The 20,842-nt window shown below is 45.3% G+C and overlaps 1 protein-coding gene across 1 annotated transcript; it reads left to right on the top strand.

Moving 5' to 3' along the window:
- Positions 1 to 4,525: 4,525 nt before the first annotated feature.
- SLC5A2 (solute carrier family 5 member 2) lies at positions 4,526 to 20,416 on the top strand. The gene is made up of 15 exons (XM_054993211.1): positions 4,526 to 4,650; positions 7,746 to 7,817; positions 8,378 to 8,482; positions 8,798 to 8,857; positions 9,999 to 10,107; positions 10,488 to 10,589; positions 11,926 to 12,006; positions 12,798 to 13,027; positions 14,243 to 14,378; positions 15,560 to 15,667; positions 15,884 to 16,034; positions 16,790 to 16,958; positions 17,467 to 17,682; positions 18,686 to 18,857; positions 19,603 to 20,416. The coding sequence occupies exons 1-15, from the start codon at positions 4,540 to 4,542 to the stop codon at positions 19,827 to 19,829; spliced, it is 2,049 nt and encodes a 682-aa protein (XP_054849186.1). The 5' UTR covers positions 4,526 to 4,539; the 3' UTR covers positions 19,830 to 20,416.
- The last annotated feature ends 426 nt before the right edge of the window (positions 20,417 to 20,842 follow it).

The following is a 20,842-nucleotide window of genomic DNA, read 5'->3' as shown; positions in this document are numbered from 1 at the left end:
TTTAGTTATGCCGTTTGGTTTGGCGGGAGCCCCTTCCGTTTTCATGTCCATGATAAATGAAGTCTTACATGAATTCCTCTATAAAGGAGTTGTGGTGTACCTTGATGATGTGTTAATTTACTCAGACACCGAGGAAGACCACATTCAACTAGTCCAAAAAGTTCTGGCTACATTAATGAAAAATAAACTGCCCATCAAGTTGTCCAAATGTGAATTCCATAAAACCGAGCTCACCTACCTTGGTTACTGTATTTCCTCAGAGGGTTTGAAGATGGATCCATCTAAAATACAAGCGATCCAAGAATGGCAAACTCCCACCACCCGTAAAGAACTACAGTCCTTCCTGGGTTTTGCCAACTTTTACAGAGACTTTATTGCAAACTTCGCGCAAATCACGCTCCCCCTAACAGAACTATTAAAAACCAAAAATAAGGGGGACCAGGCGAAGAAACCCTCCTCCAGAATACAATGGACATCCGATTGCCAAACAGCCTTTGAATGCTTAAAAGGGCAGTTCATTACGGAACCCGTCCTCTCCCACCCCAACGAAAACTGTCCTTTCGTAGTACAGGTCGATGCCAGCGATACTGCCATTGGAGTGGTATTATTGCAGAAGGGGGAGGATGAAAGGCTACGGCCTTGTGCATTCCTATCAAGGAAGTTCTCTGAGGCTGAGAGGAATTGGAATGTATGGGAGAAGGAAGCCTTCGCTGTCAAAGCAGCCCTCACTAACTGGCGGCATTGGCTAGAAGGGGCGAGGCACCCTTTCAAAGTTTGGACTGATCATAAAAATCTGGAGGCCCTTCGAAGCCCTCGCAGACTAAATGCCAAACAATTGCGATGGGCAGAATTCTTTTCCAAATTTACTTTCACTTTAAATTACCTCCCGGGCAAAACTAACTTTCTTGCAGACGCATTATCGCGCATGCCCCAACACAAAAGCAAAAGGGAGGAGACTATAGACACAGTCTTCTCACCTACGCAATTGGGAGGCGTGGTGACTACCCGCAGCCGAGCAAGCCAGCCCCTCCCGCACAGCCAAGAATGGAAAACGAAACTTAAAGCTGAAGTGGAAAAGGAGGGTGGTAAAGCACCCAAAACTAAACTGATTCAATCCCCACAGGGGGATTGGCTAGCCGGAACCAAATTTTATGTCCCAGACAGCCTCCGGCGGGAAGTCTTACAGCGATGTCACGATGCCCCCACGGCCGGTCATTATGGATACCTAAAAACGTTACATTTAATACAACGGCAATTCTGGTGGCCGGGCATGCGCAAAGACATTTCTCAATATGTTGGTTCCTGCCCCATTTGCCTCAGCGCCAAAACTCGGAAAGGGAAACCTCCGGGTCTCCTACAACCATTAGAAACACCTAGCCGACCTTGGGAAATAATATCCATGGACTTTATCACTGATTTACCCAATTCAAAAGGACATAATTGCATTTTAGTAGTGGTAGATCTGTTCTCCAAACAAGCGCATTTTATTCCATGTACTGCTGTGCCCACTGCTCGAAAATTGGCGGATTTATTCTTGAAACACATCGTAAAATTACATTCTTTTCCGTCCAAGGTGATTTCGGATCGCGGCGGACAGTTCGTTGCCAACTTCTGGCGGGAGCTTTTACAAATGTTGAATATTGAACAAGGAATCAGCTCAAGCCACCACCCACAAACCGATGGACAATCCGAAAAAACTAATCAGATCTTAGAGCAGTTCCTTCGTTGCTACATTAATTTCCAACAAGATAACTGGGTGGACCTTCTCCCTCTAGCTCAGTTCTCATACAACAACAGTGTACATGCTTCCACTGGGGAGGCTCCTTTCAAGGTTGTATATGGAGCTCACTTCAACCCTTTCCCGCTGGACGCTCCCCCTCTTCATTCCCCTAGTTCGCCGGATGTATCCTCATGGTGGGGGGAGGCCGCTCACCAATGGACTCTTATAAAACAACACCTCGAGAAAGCCAAGCAGGATTACAAAAAATACGCAGATCGCCATCGTGCGGCCGGTTGGGATTTACATCCTGGAGATCATGTCTACATTTCTACCAAGAATTTGAAACTGGCCCAAACCAGCCGCAAACTAGCATTAAAGTTCCTCGGACCTTTTCCTGTGCGCAAAGTAATCAACAAAGTGACTGTTGCCGTAAATTTACCCAAAAATTTGCGCCATGTTCATGATACATTCCACGTCAGTCTCTTAAAAAGAGCCCCAACTGATGACAAATGGCACGTCAAAGCTCCACCCATCCCAACTCTAATGGATGACCAAATACACTATGAGGTACAACAAATTCTGGACTCTAAATTCAAACGTAACCAGCTTTTTTACCTCATTAGGTGGAAGGACTTTGATTCTGGTTATGACGAGTGGGTGAACTCTGTACATGTTCATGCTCCTAGATTAACTAAAGCTTTTCATACTCGCTACCCATACAAACCGGGGGGGAGTTTGTTTTAAGGGGGGCAGAATGTCAGGTCCAGTGTATATGTAAACTGTACTGACTCCATTTTCTAATGCTTCTAGTGCTTAAGTGTTTTCCCCACAGGTGCACCGGCTCCCAGGCCGACTTCTCACCATGCGAGATTGTTATGTCTAACACCGTTCCACCGAGGATTGGCCTTGAGAGAGAGCAACTTTCCCGAGACTGAAAGATGTTGTTTTGAGAACTATGGGGGGAGGCTGGTGCAGCTGGGAATTGTTACTTTGTACCTCATGCTTTGCTCTTCATTGGTAACAATGATCTTGTACCATCCTGAGTCTCCTATTCAGGACAGTGGACTATAATGAACCATTTCTACAGTAAAGTTTCCTTATTCAAACAATGGACTCTTGTTTGCTTGCAAAGGGGAACCTGTGAGAAGGACATTATTTAGCCATAGTCTGACATTCAGGAGGTGGCGTCTGGGATCTAAGGGGTGGTTCCTCATGATTCAGGAGACGGAGCCTGGTGCAGGGAAGGAATAGCACCTGGTGTGTCAGAACTTGGCTATGCTTGGTGGTTCACAAGGGGAGTTTGAAGAATATAGAGTTGGAGCCAAGAGGCCCTATGGAGATTGACAGTACTGATCACAGGACTGCATGCATGAAGCATCAGACCATGAGTTTACTGAGGTCAGCCTAGTGTACTGTGACCAGCAGCTGCCCTACTGGGTCTTAAGATAATGTCTTTCACATCTCCTGTGAAAACTGGTGTAATGAAATGGTTAAGTAATTGAGCTGCGATGCAGTGTTCTGCAGGTTCGAATCCCACTACTGCCAGGAACTCATCAGGTGGCCTTGGGTACGCTCTCAGAGTGGAAATCCATGTTGTGGGTCACCTGGAGATGCTCAAGTACAGGATTTTATGTGTATTCCTCAATTCACATGTAGGATGTTCTTGCTTGGCGCATGTGAATGCCGCTTTCACAGGAGCTCCCTTTGTGTGATGGCATCTGTGAGTGAGTCCGGAGGGCAAAGTGCCAATTCAGCCTTGTTTTTGCTGCAAGAGCAAATACTGTGGGCTCCTTTGACTTGCCAATTTGCATTTCTTTAAGGTGTGAGAAATTGTCAAGATCTGCACTCCATTGAATGGATGTGGAAGAAACAGGGATACTTTTAGCAGATGAGGAGGAACTGATATCGAACGCGGGAATGTACTCATGTGGAGCAAATTGAAATGTGACTGCGCGAGTGAATGAATGGAAAGTTGGAGCAGGGGGACACATGAAATGAGGTTCACTTGAGCATCCCTAGGTACCTAGTAACATGTATTTCCACTCTCCGCCCCAGCTCCCCAGCTGTATTGTAGGGATAACAACACTCTGAGTGTGACACTAATCTCTCCAGCAGAGCAATATACAAATGAATTGTTGCTATCACCATCAACCTCTGCAGCTATCTAATGTTTTAATTGGAGATGGCTGGGAGTGAATTTAGGATTTTTGACATGCAAAGTAGATGCTGTACCACCAAGCCATCATCCCCACCACTGTGAATAGATTTTTGACTTTCTCTGAGAGGGAAGCTAAACCCCCAAAAGCCACTGACATCGTGAAATCCTAGAGTAGGTTCAGGATTGTTGAGTTCTCTGGGAGGATAGAGAGCAGGATTTCACAGTTCCTGGGAAAGCAGTAGGGCTTAACCCAAGCTAGATTTCTTCAGAGCAACAGACTGAAAACATGGTTTTCAGGTCAAGGGAACACGCACAAATCAACAGGCAAAGGTTTTTTATCTCGGAGATAAAGTGACCAGGAAAGAGTTGCAGTTGATAGCTGCTTATTATGCAGCTACTGAAAGCAGAATGTCTGTTCATAAGGAGGTTGCAACTTTGGACAGGATTCTAGGGTGCTGCCCTCTCCTACCTCTCTGTGCCCCCCTCCTACCTTCTCAAGTAAGCCTTCCCCTCACGTACACTCCAAGTTAATTGCACATCCAATCCCTGACTAAGTTTTTCATTAACCATCCACGTGGGGACTCCTTCTGAGAATCTGCCCCAGTCACTTTCTTGGCTTTGCCCACTTGGCTGTGGAAAATCTGGAACTTAAGACCACAACATGGAGCAGGAATCACTGGTCTCTGAGCTACAGAAAGCATCGATCAGCAACCCAGCAGACATTTCGGTCATCTCCTTCTACTTCCTTGTGGTCATTGGAGTCGGGCTATGGGTATGTGGAGGGGCTTTCTGCATTGCAACACTTTTCAAAAAAGGAGGAAGGGGCCTATATTCCTCACCAAGAAAGCAAGAGGCAATTGGAGAGAGACAGAAGCTGAAATAGGGCTAAATGCCCTACTTAGAATTGGATATCATAAATAGAAACCCTAAAACCCAGGACCCAAAAGGTTTGCCACAAAAAGATTGTTTACACAGGTTTGTTTTATTCTACTCTGTCCAAAAGCCTCTAGCAGTCAGTTAGCTCTTTACACAATGTTCTTCATATATTGATTTACCCAACCTTGCCCTTATACACTTCCCCCCTTCCTACTAATTCATTTGTTCCTCTGTCCAGCTCCAAACACACTGTATCCTTCTCTTTTTTTACATTTCCTACCATTAACTTCTAGTTGTCCATTCTCTTCATATCTCTGACTATCCAGAAAAATACTTGAAAGCTAAAGAAGAAGTAACTAGTCAAGTCTTCAGAAACTTACATGAAAAATGAGCTATTCCATCACAAAATGTCATTAGTAACAATCCAGTTCACAAACATGAGAAATATGTTAAAATACTGGACTTCATGTTCTTCTGTTATCCACAGCCTAATGAGTATAAGTGGGTGGTACCTATTTAGTTTCTTTTTATCTTTGTTTTGTCTTTTGGAAAATGGTCTTATTCTCCACTTATCACTGTCGGTTCTGTGTATTTGTTTATATTGCGTAGGCACATTGCATAGTTTTAATATGTGATTTATATAACATTTATACACATAAACTGCATCATTTGTATGTATAATATAGGTATAATCCATATTACTGTTGATCAATGTATAAATAACATTGAATTATTGATACATTTTATGAGGAATATTCAGCATCAGGAAACAAAAAAGAATCATGGATTTTTTAAAAATCTCACCGTCACAAGTGCCAGCTATCCTGAGGGAAACTTCGGAGAGAACCAGCTACTAGATGGTTCCATTAGTCTTTCACCCCTGTACACAGGTCAGACGACCAACCGCTACAGACCTACGCCAGAGTTTCCTCTGGCTTTGTCCTGCCCTGGCATAGTTCACTATCTTTTTTGGGAGGTGAGGACAAGTTAACTCAAAATAAGGATTTTCAGGTCAAAACACCAGGAATGAAAAATTCAAATGTACCTCACCACTCAGGCTTACACTTCCCCTTGAGTTTAGTGGACTTAAATGGGTGAGACGCTATATACGATTGCAGTATTATACAAACACATATTATACCAAAACAAAAACACTTAGAAGGCCTGGGAAAAGACTTCTCTTAAACCATCCAAGAGACACTACTGCTGTACATTGGCAGTTCTGATACTGAGCAGAGTTACGGTCAAAATTTTGGCTAACTGAAATTCAAAGCGAATTTAGAGTTTCCTTCTCAAGTGAAACATCAGAGGACTTTTGAAGGAAGCTCAAAGAGTTTTTGATATGCCAAATTTTTCAGGGTAGATTCTGTAAAGCTCAGATTCTGAGCTAAATGGACCAATTGAGCGGACCTAATCTATGAGCAGAACTACAAGTGACAAAAGGCACAGGTTGGACACTTGTCAGCTTCCCTCAAGTTTTGATGGGAAATGTAGGCAGCTTGACGGAATGTTGGACAAGTGACAGTTGAAAAGTCCATTGGACAGCAGTCAGAGAGCCAAGCTGCAAGACTAGGATGCCTACATTTCCCATCAAAACTTGAGGGAAGCTGACAAGTGTCCAACCTGTGCCTTTTGTCACTTGTAGTTCCGCTCTAAGTTCTCATATCCTTCATCCATAACCTCTTTCCAAGCACCGTTGTTCATCCTTCTGAAACCCAGCATGAATATTCCTTGCAAAAAAAGAGACAGTTTTTCCTGAAGAGCCTAGAAATCTAAAATACCTGCCAAAACTTAGAACTGCCATTCCTGTGTGCAGAGTCTATAGGTAGCTGCATCAACCCAAGTGCTGGTTAGAATATAAGCTTCAGAGACATGAAAAACTGCTGTACTTATTAGCATCCAGAAATCCCGCCTCATCACTGCACCTAGAACTTAAAAAAAAAAAAGTATGATTGACAGGACAGAGATGCTACATAAACATTAAATGTTGAAAATGTTCTGTCTGCCTCATATAAAAAAGAAGGTGTACAGATAGCTGATGTCCTTGCTTGTTGTCCTGAGTTTTTGTTTATTGCATTGCTTTAACAGAGTTCGTTGATATTTTCATATACGCTGCAGTATAGATAATTTGATGAAAAAAACAGACTATAATTTTAATGCATAAAGTGTAAGTTATCTAGATATTATTAATACAAACAATAGTGATGTGGTATACACACACACACACACACACACACACAGGGCTTTCTTCTGGGAAAAGAGGTGGTAGAACTCAAGACCGCACAATGACATCACTTTGGGTCAGCTGGAACAAGGGGGAAGTTTTTTAAAGTTTAAATTGCCTGTGGCGAAAATGGTCACATGGCCAGTGGCCCCGTTCCCTGATCGTGAGACAGAGGGGAGTTTAGATTGCCTCTGCACCGCTCGGCAGTGCAGAGGGCAATCTAAACTCCCCTCTGTCTGGAGATCAGGGGGCGGGGCCACCAGCCATGTGACCATTTTTAAGAGGTGCCGAAACTCCGTTCCACTGCGTTCCTGCTGAAAAAAAGCCCTGTATATATATATAACATATATATATATACACACACATACAGAAAGAGAGAGAATATGTAGCATTGTTAGAACCCAACACTGCAATGTCTTTCCTTTGTAACCCTCTCTCACAACATTCCTTTGTCTTACAACTTGGCAGGTTTGCTGTTTTTCTGTCCTTTGTGTTGCTTCTTCTCATTGATCACAGGCCTCATTTCTCCAGAGGGGTTAATTATTATCAAATTACTACGCTCAGGAATGTACGAGTAGCTTGTAATTTAGGTGTACAGTCAAGATATTAGCAACTGAACAATCTGTTCCCTAAAGGGACCCTCTCCCTCCTTCTGTGTGACTTTCTATCATTCAGTCAAGCCAAGGAATCCCACTACCACCTTAAAATGGCTGCTTCTTTCCATAAAGTCTATTCACACCATTTTCCCTCTTTCTTGCTTCACACAGTCCATGTACCGGACCAACCGGGGTACTGTCGGGGGATATTTCTTGGCTGGTAGGAACATGGTATGGTGGCCGGTGAGTAATGGAAAACATAAGCTAGTAAATGGAACGATGTGCTTCCCAGAAGGGGATGGACTCTACAGACTGGAAAAGGTAGTGGAAGGAGATCTCCCAGGGTTACATCTGATCTCCAGATGACAGAGAACAATTCCCCTAGAGAAAACAGCTGCTTTGGAGAGTGGACTGCATCACATTATACCCTGCTGAGTTCTCTTCCATCTCCAACTCTGCCCTTCTCAGGCTCCACTCCCCAAATATTGAGAAATTTCCCAAACCAGAGTTTGCAACCTAAGTAAAGTTACCAACTTCCAGATGATGACTGGAGCTTTCCTAGAATTACAACTGATCTCCGGACTACAGAGATCAGTTCCCCTAGAGAAAATGGCTTTGGAAGGTGGACTCTACAGCATTATACCCCACTGAGGTCCTTTGCCTCCCTTAACTCTGCCCTTCCCAGGCTCCATCCCCCAAATCTCCAGGAATTTCCCAACTTTACAACCCTAGTCTGTGGATTTGGAAAAAGTCAAGGAATTGACCTATTCTCTCTGGGTGGTTGTTTTTTTTTCCCCCTACAGATTGGTGCTTCTCTGTTTGCAAGCAACATTGGCAGCGGGCATTTTGTGGGTTTGGCAGGCACTGGGGCAGCTAATGGCCTGGCTGTGGCAGGATTCGAATGGAATGTAAGCAGTGGGCTAAGGACTCCATGTTTATTTCAGGGGGAACAACAGTGTGGGGCAACTGGGAGGAGAGCCTTTTGGTGGTAAAATTTGGAAGCACAGTTTGACAATATGCCATTCCACTGGAATTAGTAACTTCTGGTTGCCTAGAGACAAAAACCTCCTTGGGGCTTTCTGTAGATATTCAACGGGCACTTGTTGGCTCTGTCATGATGAAGCGAACTTTAGCTGTTCAGTTTCTGCCTCTCCCTGTTCCTCATGACAATTTGATCTGCCCCAGACTGCCTCACTTGACTGCCTTCTTCTGTTGTCTTCAAGGCAATGTTTATCGTTCTTCTCCTTGGATGGCTTTTTGTCCCGGTTTACCTCACAGCTGGGGTAAGAGAGATTTACTTACATGAAAATGGTGTGTGTGTGTGTGTGTGCAGCGTGGGGGGGGGGGGGTGACCCAGAATTCTGGGTTCTGACTTCAGCTCTAGGAATGGGCTGGGCCCCGGCAGGTTGGGAATGGGAAAGAAGAACCAGGATTCTGGGTTCCCTCTGGCTCAAAGATTACTCTCCCCCACCCCTTGACTAATTGCAACTGCTAGAACTATTTTTTTCAGGGGAGAGAACAGCATGGAAGAGAAGAGTCTTTTTAGCCCTTTCCAACCTTGCTGATCAACTTTAAATCCCCATAGGGAAAGTTTCTAGGTACCTGTATTTTTTTCCAACAGAGGTACAAGAAACTCAGGGGTGAAAAAAAGATTATAGAGCCTCTTTCCCTCCATGCTGTTCTCCCCCTCAAAAAAGCATCCCCCAGCAGGAGAATACAGCCAGGGAAGAGATTATAGGTGAATATCGTGCACGTACACACCCCTTCCCATTGGCTCTCTCCTCAAAATTCCCTCCATCCCAAAAGTCTCTTTATTCTACAAATATGGATTCAGGAATCCATGTTTGCCAGTTCTGTTCAAGAACTACTTAACAGGGGTTCTGGGAAAAGCACAAATAAAAACCACATAGGCTTTTGCAAATCAAGAGTGATGCACAAGCTAATACCTTGCAATATCTAATCAGAGGCCTCCGCTGAGTTCCATTGAAGCCAAGATCTTACACTACTCGCTCATTTTCTGGGGCATCCAGGACAACAATAGAATGGGGCAGAACAATGAGTAATATGCAGGGTTCTGGCCCCTTAGTAATTCCTAAGGTGATTTGTGAGTGGGCTTTGTGCCTGCTAGCTGCCTAAGGGATCACCACATTTGCAGTCACAGAGGAATTTTCTGAGATCAGATTCTGTAATGGTTTGGTCTTTTCTTCACCCTGTGGCTTGACTCACTTACACGAGTCATCTGCGGCTGCTGTTTTGCAAACACGTCTCTCGCCGCATACCTGCTCTCTGTTTGGTGCACCTGATTGCTTTGGCTGTGTAAACAGGGCTGGTGGGAAAGTTGTCCTGCCTCTGGTAAGAGGATTAGACTAGCTGACCTTTAGCCTGGCAAGGAGATTAGTACTATCTCCCGTTTCCCCTTCACAGGTCATCACAATGCCGCAGTACCTGAAGAAACGCTTTGGAGGCCAGCGAATCCGCCTCTACCTCTCCATTCTTTCCCTTTTCATGTATATCTTTACCAAAATCTCGGTAGGTCACTTCTCCTGGAGTAAGGAAAAGGACGGGCGAATGTGGGCTTTGAAAGAGGGTTCTGGCCAGCCCTTTTCACCTGAGGGGGAAAGCTTAAGAGCATGCAAAACTGCCCAGTGTCTACCACGTCTTGCTGTCTTTTGATAGCCAATCTGTCTGACCGTCAGTCATTAGTAGGTGATTATAATGTTTAATTGGGAGCCATGAAAAAAGGGTTTTCTCTGCTGATTGTTAAAACACATTAAACATTTATTAAGGTTCTCAGGCCATGCTTTCCCTGCCAGATGGAGCAGTGGAAAGGGAATATTTCACTTATTACTGTCTCTTTAGGTGACACCTTATTAAAGCTCACTTTTCTCCTTCCCTCCCACCGCTTGCAGGTAGACATGTTCTCTGGGGCCGTGTTCATTCAGCAGGCCCTGGGCTGGAACATATATGTGGCCGTCATTGCTCTCCTGATAATCACCACCATTTATACAGTGACAGGTAAATCAAGGGTTAATCAGTTATTGGGACAGGCTATTTGGTCACCTCAAGCCAGAACAAGAGGCTAACAGTGAAATCCTAAGCAGAGTTATTCCCGTTTAAGCCCGTTGAAATCAATGGGCTTAGACTGGAGTAACTCTGCTTAGGATTTCACTGTAAGGGTTGGGGTGGGGTGGGGAGATGTGGTGAATGAAAATTGTGTGTGGGAAGGGAATGGGGTTGCCCACTGACCATGAGAAAGAATGCCTGGCCTCCTCCTGTGCTTTTGACACTGGTATGATATTAACAATGTGTGTATGTGTGTCGTCATGTTACAACTGACCTGCTGCAAGCCCAGAATGGGGCTTTCAAGGCAAGTGAGAAGCCGAGGTGGTTTGCCAGCGCCTTTCTCTTCCTTGGTTGTTGCCCATCCCTGACTCTGCATAGCTTCCGAAATCTGAAGACACTGGGCTGTACCATGGCACCTTCCCTCCCATTACAATTTACAGACATCACTAAAGGAAACTGTTCATGGCATGGGACTAAATAAATTATTGGTGGTTTATTATTACCAGTTAAATTGTTGTTAAAAGGACAGCTATGGGTCCAGTTGAGAAAAGATGACCATTCTGTTTGAAGAAAGTTGGGGGGAGGGGGAGCATGCACACAGGCCCACGAATGGATGGATCGGAAAGAACAAATGCAAGGACTAAAATATGTGAGAGAGATGGAGAAAACTAAAATAAACGAGCAGTGTGTGTGTAGGTGTATTAGGCCTGGGGAGGGAGTAAACAGGGTCAGCCCCAGCACACACATAATATACCACAGCTCTGAAATACACCAAGAGATAGATTAAGATGGGTATCTGAAGAAGTGAGCTGTGGCTCACGAAAGCTCATATGCTAACACAAATTTTATAGCTGCTACCGGACTCGGGCTCTTTTCTACTAATACCAAGAGAGTTCCTCTGTTCATATGCGGAGTACTTTTCTTTCAGTTACCCATGACAACAGCTTCTCCATATGTCCACCACGTGTGGGATTCAGGCTCTGTATGTGGTTTCTAAAAAGTCTTGAGCCCCAGCAGCTCATTTTTGGAACTGGCAGGATTTGGAACTGACATATGCTGTGCATGGTTTTCCCTGTAGTATGTAGCTGGCCATTCTTGAAATGTAAAAATGTTGGATTAAATGGACCATTGGCGTGAAACAATATTTTGGTCAACATTTCTGTTCTTACCAGAAAAGGGAATGGGGGGGGGGGAGTCCAAGGGTGTGCCTGAAGTCCCAGTTTGTAAGGAATAAGAACTTCAAAAACTGGCAGTGGTAAACCATCAAACCCCTTCTGCCTCTTCTCAGGTGGGTTGGCAGCACTGATGTACACAGACACTGTCCAGACTTTCGTCATGGTTGGCGGAGCCTTTATTCTTATGGGTTTTGGTGAGTACTCCACTTGTACTAGGAGTTGCTACACAGAAGTCTACCTCTTTCTTCCCCCATTGACAAACTGGGCAAAGTAAGTTTTTTCTCACCGAAATGTAGGGGAAATTTGGGGGTCATGTTGTACGGTACCCCTCAATGCCACCTTCTGGTCGTGATCAACTTTAAATGCTTCCCCAGCAGCAAAAAAAGTTACCTTGCAAAAAAAAAAACCCTGCTTCAAAATATATGTTTGGAAATTGGCATCTTGGACCTTACCAATTTCAATAATTTGAGGCAGAAACTTAGAACAGAAACAGCTTGGCCTCAAGTTCCCCTGTAGAAGAGAGATCCTTTTGGGTTGCCTGCATAAGGTCAGCATCTTTTCCCTTTCCCTGTCTGGTGGACTCTCTCTCTCTCTTGTGGACACTATTTTTCTCTCCGTCGTTTGCTCCAAGCCCATCAATATATGGACATAATTTAGTTTATACATCAGCCAGAAAATTGTATCCCCTGTAATATTTATGTGCTTTTCTCGAACGTTTTGACTGTTGGTGGCACACACATTCCTGCATTGCTCTGATTTGGAAAACGGTTTGAAAACAATCTGCATTTGGGGTGTGTGTTAATTTATTTACTTTAATTTGTGCGGAAAGCTTGATGGAATGAGGAGTTAGATACAGATAGAAAGGTCTGGGGATTAGCAGCAGGAACTGGGAAAGAACTGGGAGTTAGCAGCAGCCATTTTAATGACAATCTGAGTGGACGCGCTATTTTTCTCCCTAACACTGCCCAAACCTATTGCTTTGCAGCATTTAATGAAGTGGGCGGCTACCAGGGGCTGTTTGATAAATACATGAATGCCCTTCCCAGTCGGATGGTTTCCCCCATGCCGGCCGTCTACAACATCTCTGCCTCCTGCTACATGCCCCGGGAAGACTCTTTCCACATGATCAGGGACGCCATCAGCAGTGACTTGCCCTGGCCAGCTATTATTCTTGGTCTTTCCGTAAATTCTCTGTGGTACTGGTGCAGTGATCAGGTACGGGACAAGGGCAACTGTAGGAGGGGTGGTGGTGATAAAATCTCTGTACAGACCCTTTTACTCTAGCTTAACACCTGGCCCCTTATTCACCATCAGTAAAGCCTTTTAGGATCCTCATGCTACTCATACATGACTGACAGAACGGCAGCTCCTTACTATAGTTTAGCTTCCATTTACTGTGAGTACAAAATAATAGTCGAACTTTGAAGGGTAACCTAGGCTGCATCCACACACTGTTGGATATTGCACTATCCTTGAGCTGTAGCAATAATTCACAACAGGATTGTCCTTGTCCAGAGTTCACACAGGAGAATCCAACTGTGAGGGACTACTTAGCGGAACATCCAGCATGTATGAATTCAGCTTTATTCAAGCTTTTTGAAGAGAGAAGCTTGTGTGGAAACTAATGCTATCACAGGTCAGGCAGCAACCTGAGGGCCAAACTACACGCTATATATAACACAGGATTATTTGCAGCAGGATGTGAGTTCCCTGTAGTAACTCAATTCTGAAGCACTCCCAGGTCCTGATTTGTTTAAGGGGTGCCTGAATTTGCACCTTGGCTTGGTCTTTCTTAAGGCCATGCTGGCTTGAAAGTACTTCATCACAAAGATGGCTCCACTGAAAAACACGCAATTCTAAACATGACACACTAACAATACATATATCTATATTGTTTATTATTATGTTATGGTGTATAGTTTAAATAAAGAAAATTCAAACAGAACAAAGATGGCTCCACTGTCAGAAAAAAGAATGGGGTGGCAGAAGGACCTTCTTTATGAGATGTGAAAGTAATTATGAGAAGAGCAAGAAAAGAAGAGGAAAGAAGATCATAGGATTTACACCCCCCTCCCCCACCAGAGAAACCCAACCTGACCTCCTAGGTGCTTACCACATCCAGAATTCTTACACACGCACACACAAATCCATTGCACATTGTGAACTCTCCAGTATTGGCATCTGCTGGATTCCTCTCTCAGTCCTTCTTCCACAAAGACTTGTTGCAGATGGTAACTAAGGCCACTTCACAATTCATTTCAGTTGGATAAATGCATTATGTGTTTCTTGGGTTAGGATCCCCAATGCCCACGTGTTACCTGAGGTAAATACCTCCTAATAATGCTGCCTCTCTACTCAAGGTGTTTGGGAATAGCATTAAAATTGTGGAATGGAACCACTGCACTTATTCTCATTTCTGCCCTAACACAGGTTATTGTGCAGAGATGCCTGGCAGGGAAGAACCTCACCCACGTCAAAGCTGGCTGTATCCTTTGTGGCTATCTCAAACTGCTGCCCATGTTTATCATGGTTATGCCGGGCATGATCAGCCGAGTCCTATATCCAGGTAAACAGCTGGGCAGGTGTGGGGATACGGCATGTGTTGGTAAGGTTGTCAGTCTCCAAGTGCCGCCTGGAGGTCTTTCAGACCATAGAGATCAGATCCCATGTAGAAATGGCTGTTTCAGAGAGTGGCACTCTCTATGGCACTAAATCCTGCTGAGATTCCTCCCCAAACCCTACCCTATCCAGCCTCCACCCCCAAATCTCCAGGAATTTCCCAAACCAGACTTGGGTTGTTTTAGATGTAAAAAAGGTAAGGCCAGATACTGACACTACAATATCTGGAGCGCAATGTGCCTTAAATCAGCAATGATTCCATTCTGGAGGCCCAGTTGTGGGAAAGGAATAGATTCTGTCATCTTCGGGTCATCTTTGGGAGCCAGTTTGGTGTAGTGGTTAAGAGTGTGGGACTCTAATCTGGAGAACCGGGTTTGATTCCCCACTCCTCCACTTGAAGCCAGCTGGGTGACCTTGGGCTAGTCACAGTTCTCTGGAGCTCTCTCAGCCTCACCTACCTCACAGGGTGTTTTGTTGTGGGGATAATAGTAACATACTTTGTAAACCGCTCTGAGTGGGTGTTAAGTCATCCTGAAGGGCGGTATATAAATCGAATGTTATTATTATTATTATTATCTTGAAGCCTGGGATAAATTAATTTTACTTCAGAGTGACTGACTGCTATATGTTCCTGTGCTAGAAATAATACCAACCAATTTCCCTAAGACAGTCATTCTTAAACTTTGCTTTTCATAAAGTTTGCTATTCTGATTTGCTTGTTAGAGGATCACCCAAATTTGGATTTGGAATTTGGTTCTTTTGGATCCAGAAAATCCATAATTTTGAAATATCCAGACCTCCATCAAAGTCAATAGGAATAGCCATTTTCCACTTACACACACACACATACAAGCCACTTTTTAAAAGCCGCCCCCCCCCCCGCCCCACACAGTGCGAAATGGCTATTCCTATGGACATTAATAGAAAATCAGATATGCATAAATTCTGGATTCTCTAAATTCTGAATCCCACTTTTGTTGCTGGCGCCTACTGCCTAGATGAAAGATCAACTTCTCATTACTGCAGTGAAAGGGTAATAAGTGATGTGCACACAAACTATTAGATCTTTATATTGACTACCAGAATCAAATTCTTATGAATCCTCCCTCCTTTCTTTTGCTTATTCAGACGAGGTTGCATGTGTCATCCCGGAAGAATGCAAACGGATCTGTGGCACAGAAGTTGGGTGTTCTAATATTGCCTATCCCAAACTGGTGGTGTCCCTCATGCCAAATGGTAAGGGAATACACTCTCAACTGATTCCAGCGCATTCTATCTTAGCATGGGGAGGGGGGTTTTGTCCCTGAAAACTCCCACTCTGACAATGATGTGAACGCTGAACTCGGTGTGACTGCAGTTCTCCTGTCTGTTGTGAGTGAGGCTGAACTCCAGGAAGGAGGAAAGGCCCTAATGACATTCCACTTTGCTGTCTCACTGTGTTGCCCCCTTCAGGCCTCCGGGGACTCATGTTGGCTGTGATGCTGGCTGCTTTGATGAGTTCACTGGCTTCCATCTTCAACAGCAGCGGCACCCTGTTCACCATGGACATCTATAACCGCCTGAGGCCACAAGCCAGAGACAAGGAGCTGCTGATAGTGGGCAGGTAAGAAAGCAGTAACACTCCCTCACACCAATTTAGAACCATTTTCTTCAGAAAAAGTAACAAGAATACTGTGGCAATTTATATTCAAGTATGTTGGTCTCTGACGTGTCATGGCTGACTGGCTGATTTTACTACAGCAGACTAACCTTTCTGGAATCTTCTCCAGGGTTATACCAGAAGTTGCTTTTGGTCTACCTTCTCCAGCTACCTTTCTTGGCACCTGCCAAATGTTTTTAGAAAGTGAGTGGGGCCAGATGGGGCTTTTGCCCAGAAAGGCTTCTGCTCAGCCATTGGAAATTTAATTGGTTGTGCAGATTTTTAAAAACATTGCTTTGGCAGCAGCTGCCACAACACAAGGGTCTTCGTCATGTGACTGAAGGTGGCCTGCAGCAGCCATTTTATGGCTGGCTCTGCCTCCTGTGGCAGCCATTTTGTGGCTGCACCCACCACACTGTCAGAATTCCACAAGATGCCCCGCAGGTTGGGGACCCCTGCTTTACACTTTTGCCACTTTTCCCCGTGTTATGGGCCACACAGCACCCGAGGCAGGAAATGTGGGCACCCCCTCAAGAAGCCTTCAAACAGCTCCAGATGACTCAAGAAATCGAAGTCACATTTTGCAACAGGAAAAAGCAAACACACAGGAGAAATTCCCCCCGCAGCTCCAGAAAAAGTGATTGGTACTAGTTGTGCCTCTGCTCTTCTGCTTGCCAGCAGGGGGAGCTATGTTCTTACCTTGCTGTGGCTCCCTGCAGGGTGTGGATTCTGCTGCTTGTGGGAGTCAGTATTGCATGGATCCCGGTGGTGCAAGCTGCCCAGGGTGGACAGCTTTTCGATTACATCCAGTCTATCAGCAGCTACTTGGCCCCACCAATTGCTGCCGTCTTTCTGCTTGGAGTCTTTGTCAAAAGAGTGAACGAGCAGGTGAGAGCTTTCATAAAGCACACACACACGCATGCACCCTCCTATTGCATAAGAGAGGCAGGCAGGGGAGGAGAAACAAGGGTTTTCTTGTAGGTGGGATGGGAGAGATGATCAGCCGCCATTTCATGATATCCAGTGTGTGATATTTCAGTCTATTGCTCTGCAGTCGACTCTGATTGGTAGTGGCTCTCCAGGGTCTCAGACTGAGTTCTTTTACAAAACCTGCTACCTGATCCTTTTAGCTGAAGAAGCTTGGGATTGAACCTTGGCCCTTCTGCATGCAAGGCTGATGCTCTGATTCTGAGCTAAATCCCCTCCCCGGTTGTGCAGGTGGCTGGGAGACAGAAAAACATCCCTTTTTAAAATCCGCCCTTCAGGATCTGCTAGGGAGGTATTAGGATGTGGTAGTGGAGACTGAAGAACATCACGGGTAGAGGAGATGCAAGTTAACAAGATCCACTGTGGTTTGTTGCTCATCTATTTTCACCCCACTTCTCTCCCTCTGCAGGGTGCATTCTGGGGTTTGGTGGGAGGACTAGCGATGGGCATGGCCCGGATGATCCCAGAATTCATTTACGGGACAGGGAGCTGCCTCTTCCCCAGCGCCTGCCCTCGCCTGATCTGTGGTGTCCACTACCTCTATTTTGCTGTCATCCTGTTCTTCACATCGGCAGCCATCGTGATAGGTGTCTCTCTTTGCACCTTACCTATCCCAGATAAACATGTAAGAAAGGAGACAGGAGCAGGAAAGGGTAATCTTAGGGAGTTGACAACTCAGCATCCTAGAGAAAAAAGCAAAACTGGGTGAGGGGGGGGGGGGCGTGTTTGATCTAAGTATTGCATTGTCATAACTACTGTAGCCCTGCCATTTTGGACATCCCTGTCTACTCGAGAAGCCTGTATTTATTTTACGACTCTTTCCTTCTCTGTGGTCCATCTTCCATATAACTGTTCTTGCAAACAAGAAAATATTCTCCTATTCAAAATTTATAAAGCCCACTTTCTCCTCAGTCGTGTCTCTTTTCCTATGAGCGATGCCCAGGGCTCATTTCGAGGGGGAACGCGCAGGAACACAGTTCCGGAAGTTCCCGAAAGAGGTCACATGTCAGGTGGCCCCACCCACCTGACTCTCGGCCATTTGGGGCCCATTTCAGCCTGGATTGGGGCCGAAACGGCCGGATCAGGCCTCTGACGGGTGGTGGATCACTCTCCCACTTAACAGCGGCCCGATCCTGACCATTTTGGGCCTCTTTTTGGCCATTTTCAGCCCTTTTTTTGCCATTTTGGGCCCAATTTTGGCCCTGAATGGCCAGGATTGGATCCAAAACAGCCAGGATAGGTGATGTCAGGGGTGTGGCATACACAAATCAGTCATGCTAACGAACCACTTCTGGTGATGGCAAGGGGCGTGGCATATGCAAATGAGTTGTGCTAATGAGTTCCTCCAGCTCTTTTTCTACGAAATGACCCCTGGCGATGCCTATATGAATGCTGAGAGTGAAGGCCTAGAGAGACCTACATACCTCCCTAGGGTTGTCCTAAGGGGCTTGAGGTATTGCCGCTGAAAACTGGGGAATAACGAGACTTTGGCAGGGACATACTTCCCAGAATAAGATCTGCCAGTTCAAAGAGGTTGTAGCAACAGGAGTAGTTGGGACTCTCAGGCATTCTTCCCTGTTTACGCTTGGACATGAAGCTCTTTAAGCCAACCCTGTTTTGCACTACAGCTGCATCGCTTGGTGTTCAGCCTCAGACACAGTAAGGAGGAACGGATAGATCTGGACACTGAGGAAGAAGAGGAGGCCAAGAAGAGGCAAGCAGCACGAAAGCAGCACCAAGAACAAGCCGAGATGTCAGCTGCCAAGAATGGGAAACTGGAGCATGGGCTGGAGGTGGAAGGTGAGGCAGTAGCTGGGTTGATGAGAGAAGGAGGGAGGGAGGCCACTGCCACTCCTTACAACCCAGTTATCACCTCCAAATAGCCCTGGGATGACCTCAAATCCTTCTGCCTATTCCCAGGGAGGGGTGGGGCTCATGGTAGTAACCACTTCCTGTCCATTTGAAGTCTCTTCTACAAAGAAGGGAGGAGGAAATGCCCCATTCATACCATTCCTACTGCTTACGTGCTTACAATTACTTTGTTTTGTTAAGAATATTTGCTGTTAGACTGAATTATCGTATTTTGTACTTTCTCATAACCGTAATCAGCCCAGCCTCGCTGCATTATTCTGTTGCACTAGGAATCCTTGTTGTGAGACTTGAATGTTGTTATCATACTTTGTAATTCATTTTCTTATTGAATGTATAGTTCTTATCCCAATGGGGGTCAGATTGTACCGCTACTTAATATGCCAAGCTAGCACTCAGACTGGATCATTTCTACTTCCTACTTTCTTCAGAGGGAAAAACCCTGGACCCTGACAGCGGCAAAACTATCTCTAGCGGTTGACCTGAGAGCCAGTGAGGTTCTATGCTACACTTGGCTACCCTTAGAAATTAGCTCTGCCCTAAAATACTGGTTTGGGGCATGACTTACTCGGTTCATGTTACCACAGATAAGGGTGCTGAGTTTTCCAACCTCAGCTGGCCCAATGTCATGGGATGACCCCAACCTCCAGCCCCCATCTCTCTCCTTTTCTCACAGGTTCCAAAGCAGCACCTTCCTCTGGCTGGCTGCGTCAGTGTGTTGGCTGGTTCTGTGGGCTGGGAACAGGCAGCCAAGAGCAGGAAGAGCCCAGACCAGAGGAGAAAGCAGAAGAGAGCCAGCGCCTAACGGACATCACGGAGCACTCGACTTGGAGAGCTGTTGTCAACATCAACGCTGTGATCATGATGGCCCTTTCCATGTTCTTGTGGGGCTACTATGCCTGAGCGTCGCTTATGACCTTTAACCTCTGACCCCAACCCTCTGGATTTGCCTCTGAGGAACAGCAGGTGAAACAAGATGGAAGCACAGCTGGAAGGGAACTTAAAGGCTATCAAGGCCAACCAATGTCCATAAGCCTATCTGTGATCAATCCATAACCATCTAGATGACAAGCGCAAGCAGGGCAGTATGTTGCCCTGGCATCTTAGTTTATCCGTGCCAGCACACCACCCTCCCCTCCCTTATCACCTCCAAGTTACAGCATAGATCATGTAGAAAATACATATATCCAAGTGGAGGGGAGGACTATGTTCTTCACAGTTGCTCCGGTGCCTTAGCCCCTAAGCTTTCTTGGCCCCCATTTGTTATCTATACCCATGTCTTGAACAAGACATGCACACTTCATAATTGCTCACCCACATCATCTCCCTCCCCTTGCTATACTTGCACGCCTCCTCCAAACCACACATTTCTCACAGTTTTCACTGCCTGAGCATCAACCACAAGATCATGAACCCCCTCCTATTCCTACCCCACTTGTAACTATCCAGATTCAGGCTTAGGGAAGACAGAAAACAAGTGAATAAACTGAAAAATGACTAATGCTTTTGTCTGTTTTGGAATGGAAGCAAAAGTGGAGAAAAAAAGCAGAGTTGCTTCTTATCATTTGCATAAAGATGCACCAGATTTGTGGGATACGGATGGTTACAAACCGGGAGTCTACAGGAAAAGATCAACATGTCCTGTCAGACATGGGACATGGCCTTTGGTTGGAAGGTCAGGGGGATGGAGGGAAGAATGTGTGTGTGTGGTTTGACTGCTTTATGTGACTAATTTGGCTTAGAGAAACACACACACGCACAGGAAGACATTATTGCACGAATAATATCCTATTTACCTGGAAGGAAGAGTAGCGTTTTTCCTCTGGAGTGCCACCAAGAAAAACAGGGCGGTCATCTTAAATTCACCTACAAGTTACATGCATGTTTGGTAATAAACTTTTATTTATAACTAGAGG

Source organism: Eublepharis macularius, chromosome 12 (assembly GCF_028583425.1).
Source record: "Eublepharis macularius isolate TG4126 chromosome 12, MPM_Emac_v1.0, whole genome shotgun sequence".
Taxonomy (NCBI): Eukaryota; Metazoa; Chordata; class Lepidosauria; order Squamata; family Eublepharidae; genus Eublepharis; species Eublepharis macularius.
The sequence above is the reverse complement of the archived record's forward strand: the minus strand, read 5'-3'. Positions and strand labels throughout refer to the sequence as shown.

Coding starts and splice junctions, on each gene's coding strand:
- SLC5A2 (XM_054993211.1), top strand. CDS start 4,540: ATGGAGCAGGAATCACTGGTCTCTGAGCTACAGAAAGCATCGATCAGC. Junction 10,108..10,487: donor CTTTACCAAAATCTCGGTAG/GTCACTTCTCCT, acceptor GCTTGCAGGTAG/ACATGTTCTCTGGGGCCGTG. Junction 16,959..17,466: donor TCAAAAGAGTGAACGAGCAG/GTGAGAGCTTTC, acceptor CTCCCTCTGCAG/GGTGCATTCTGGGGTTTGGT.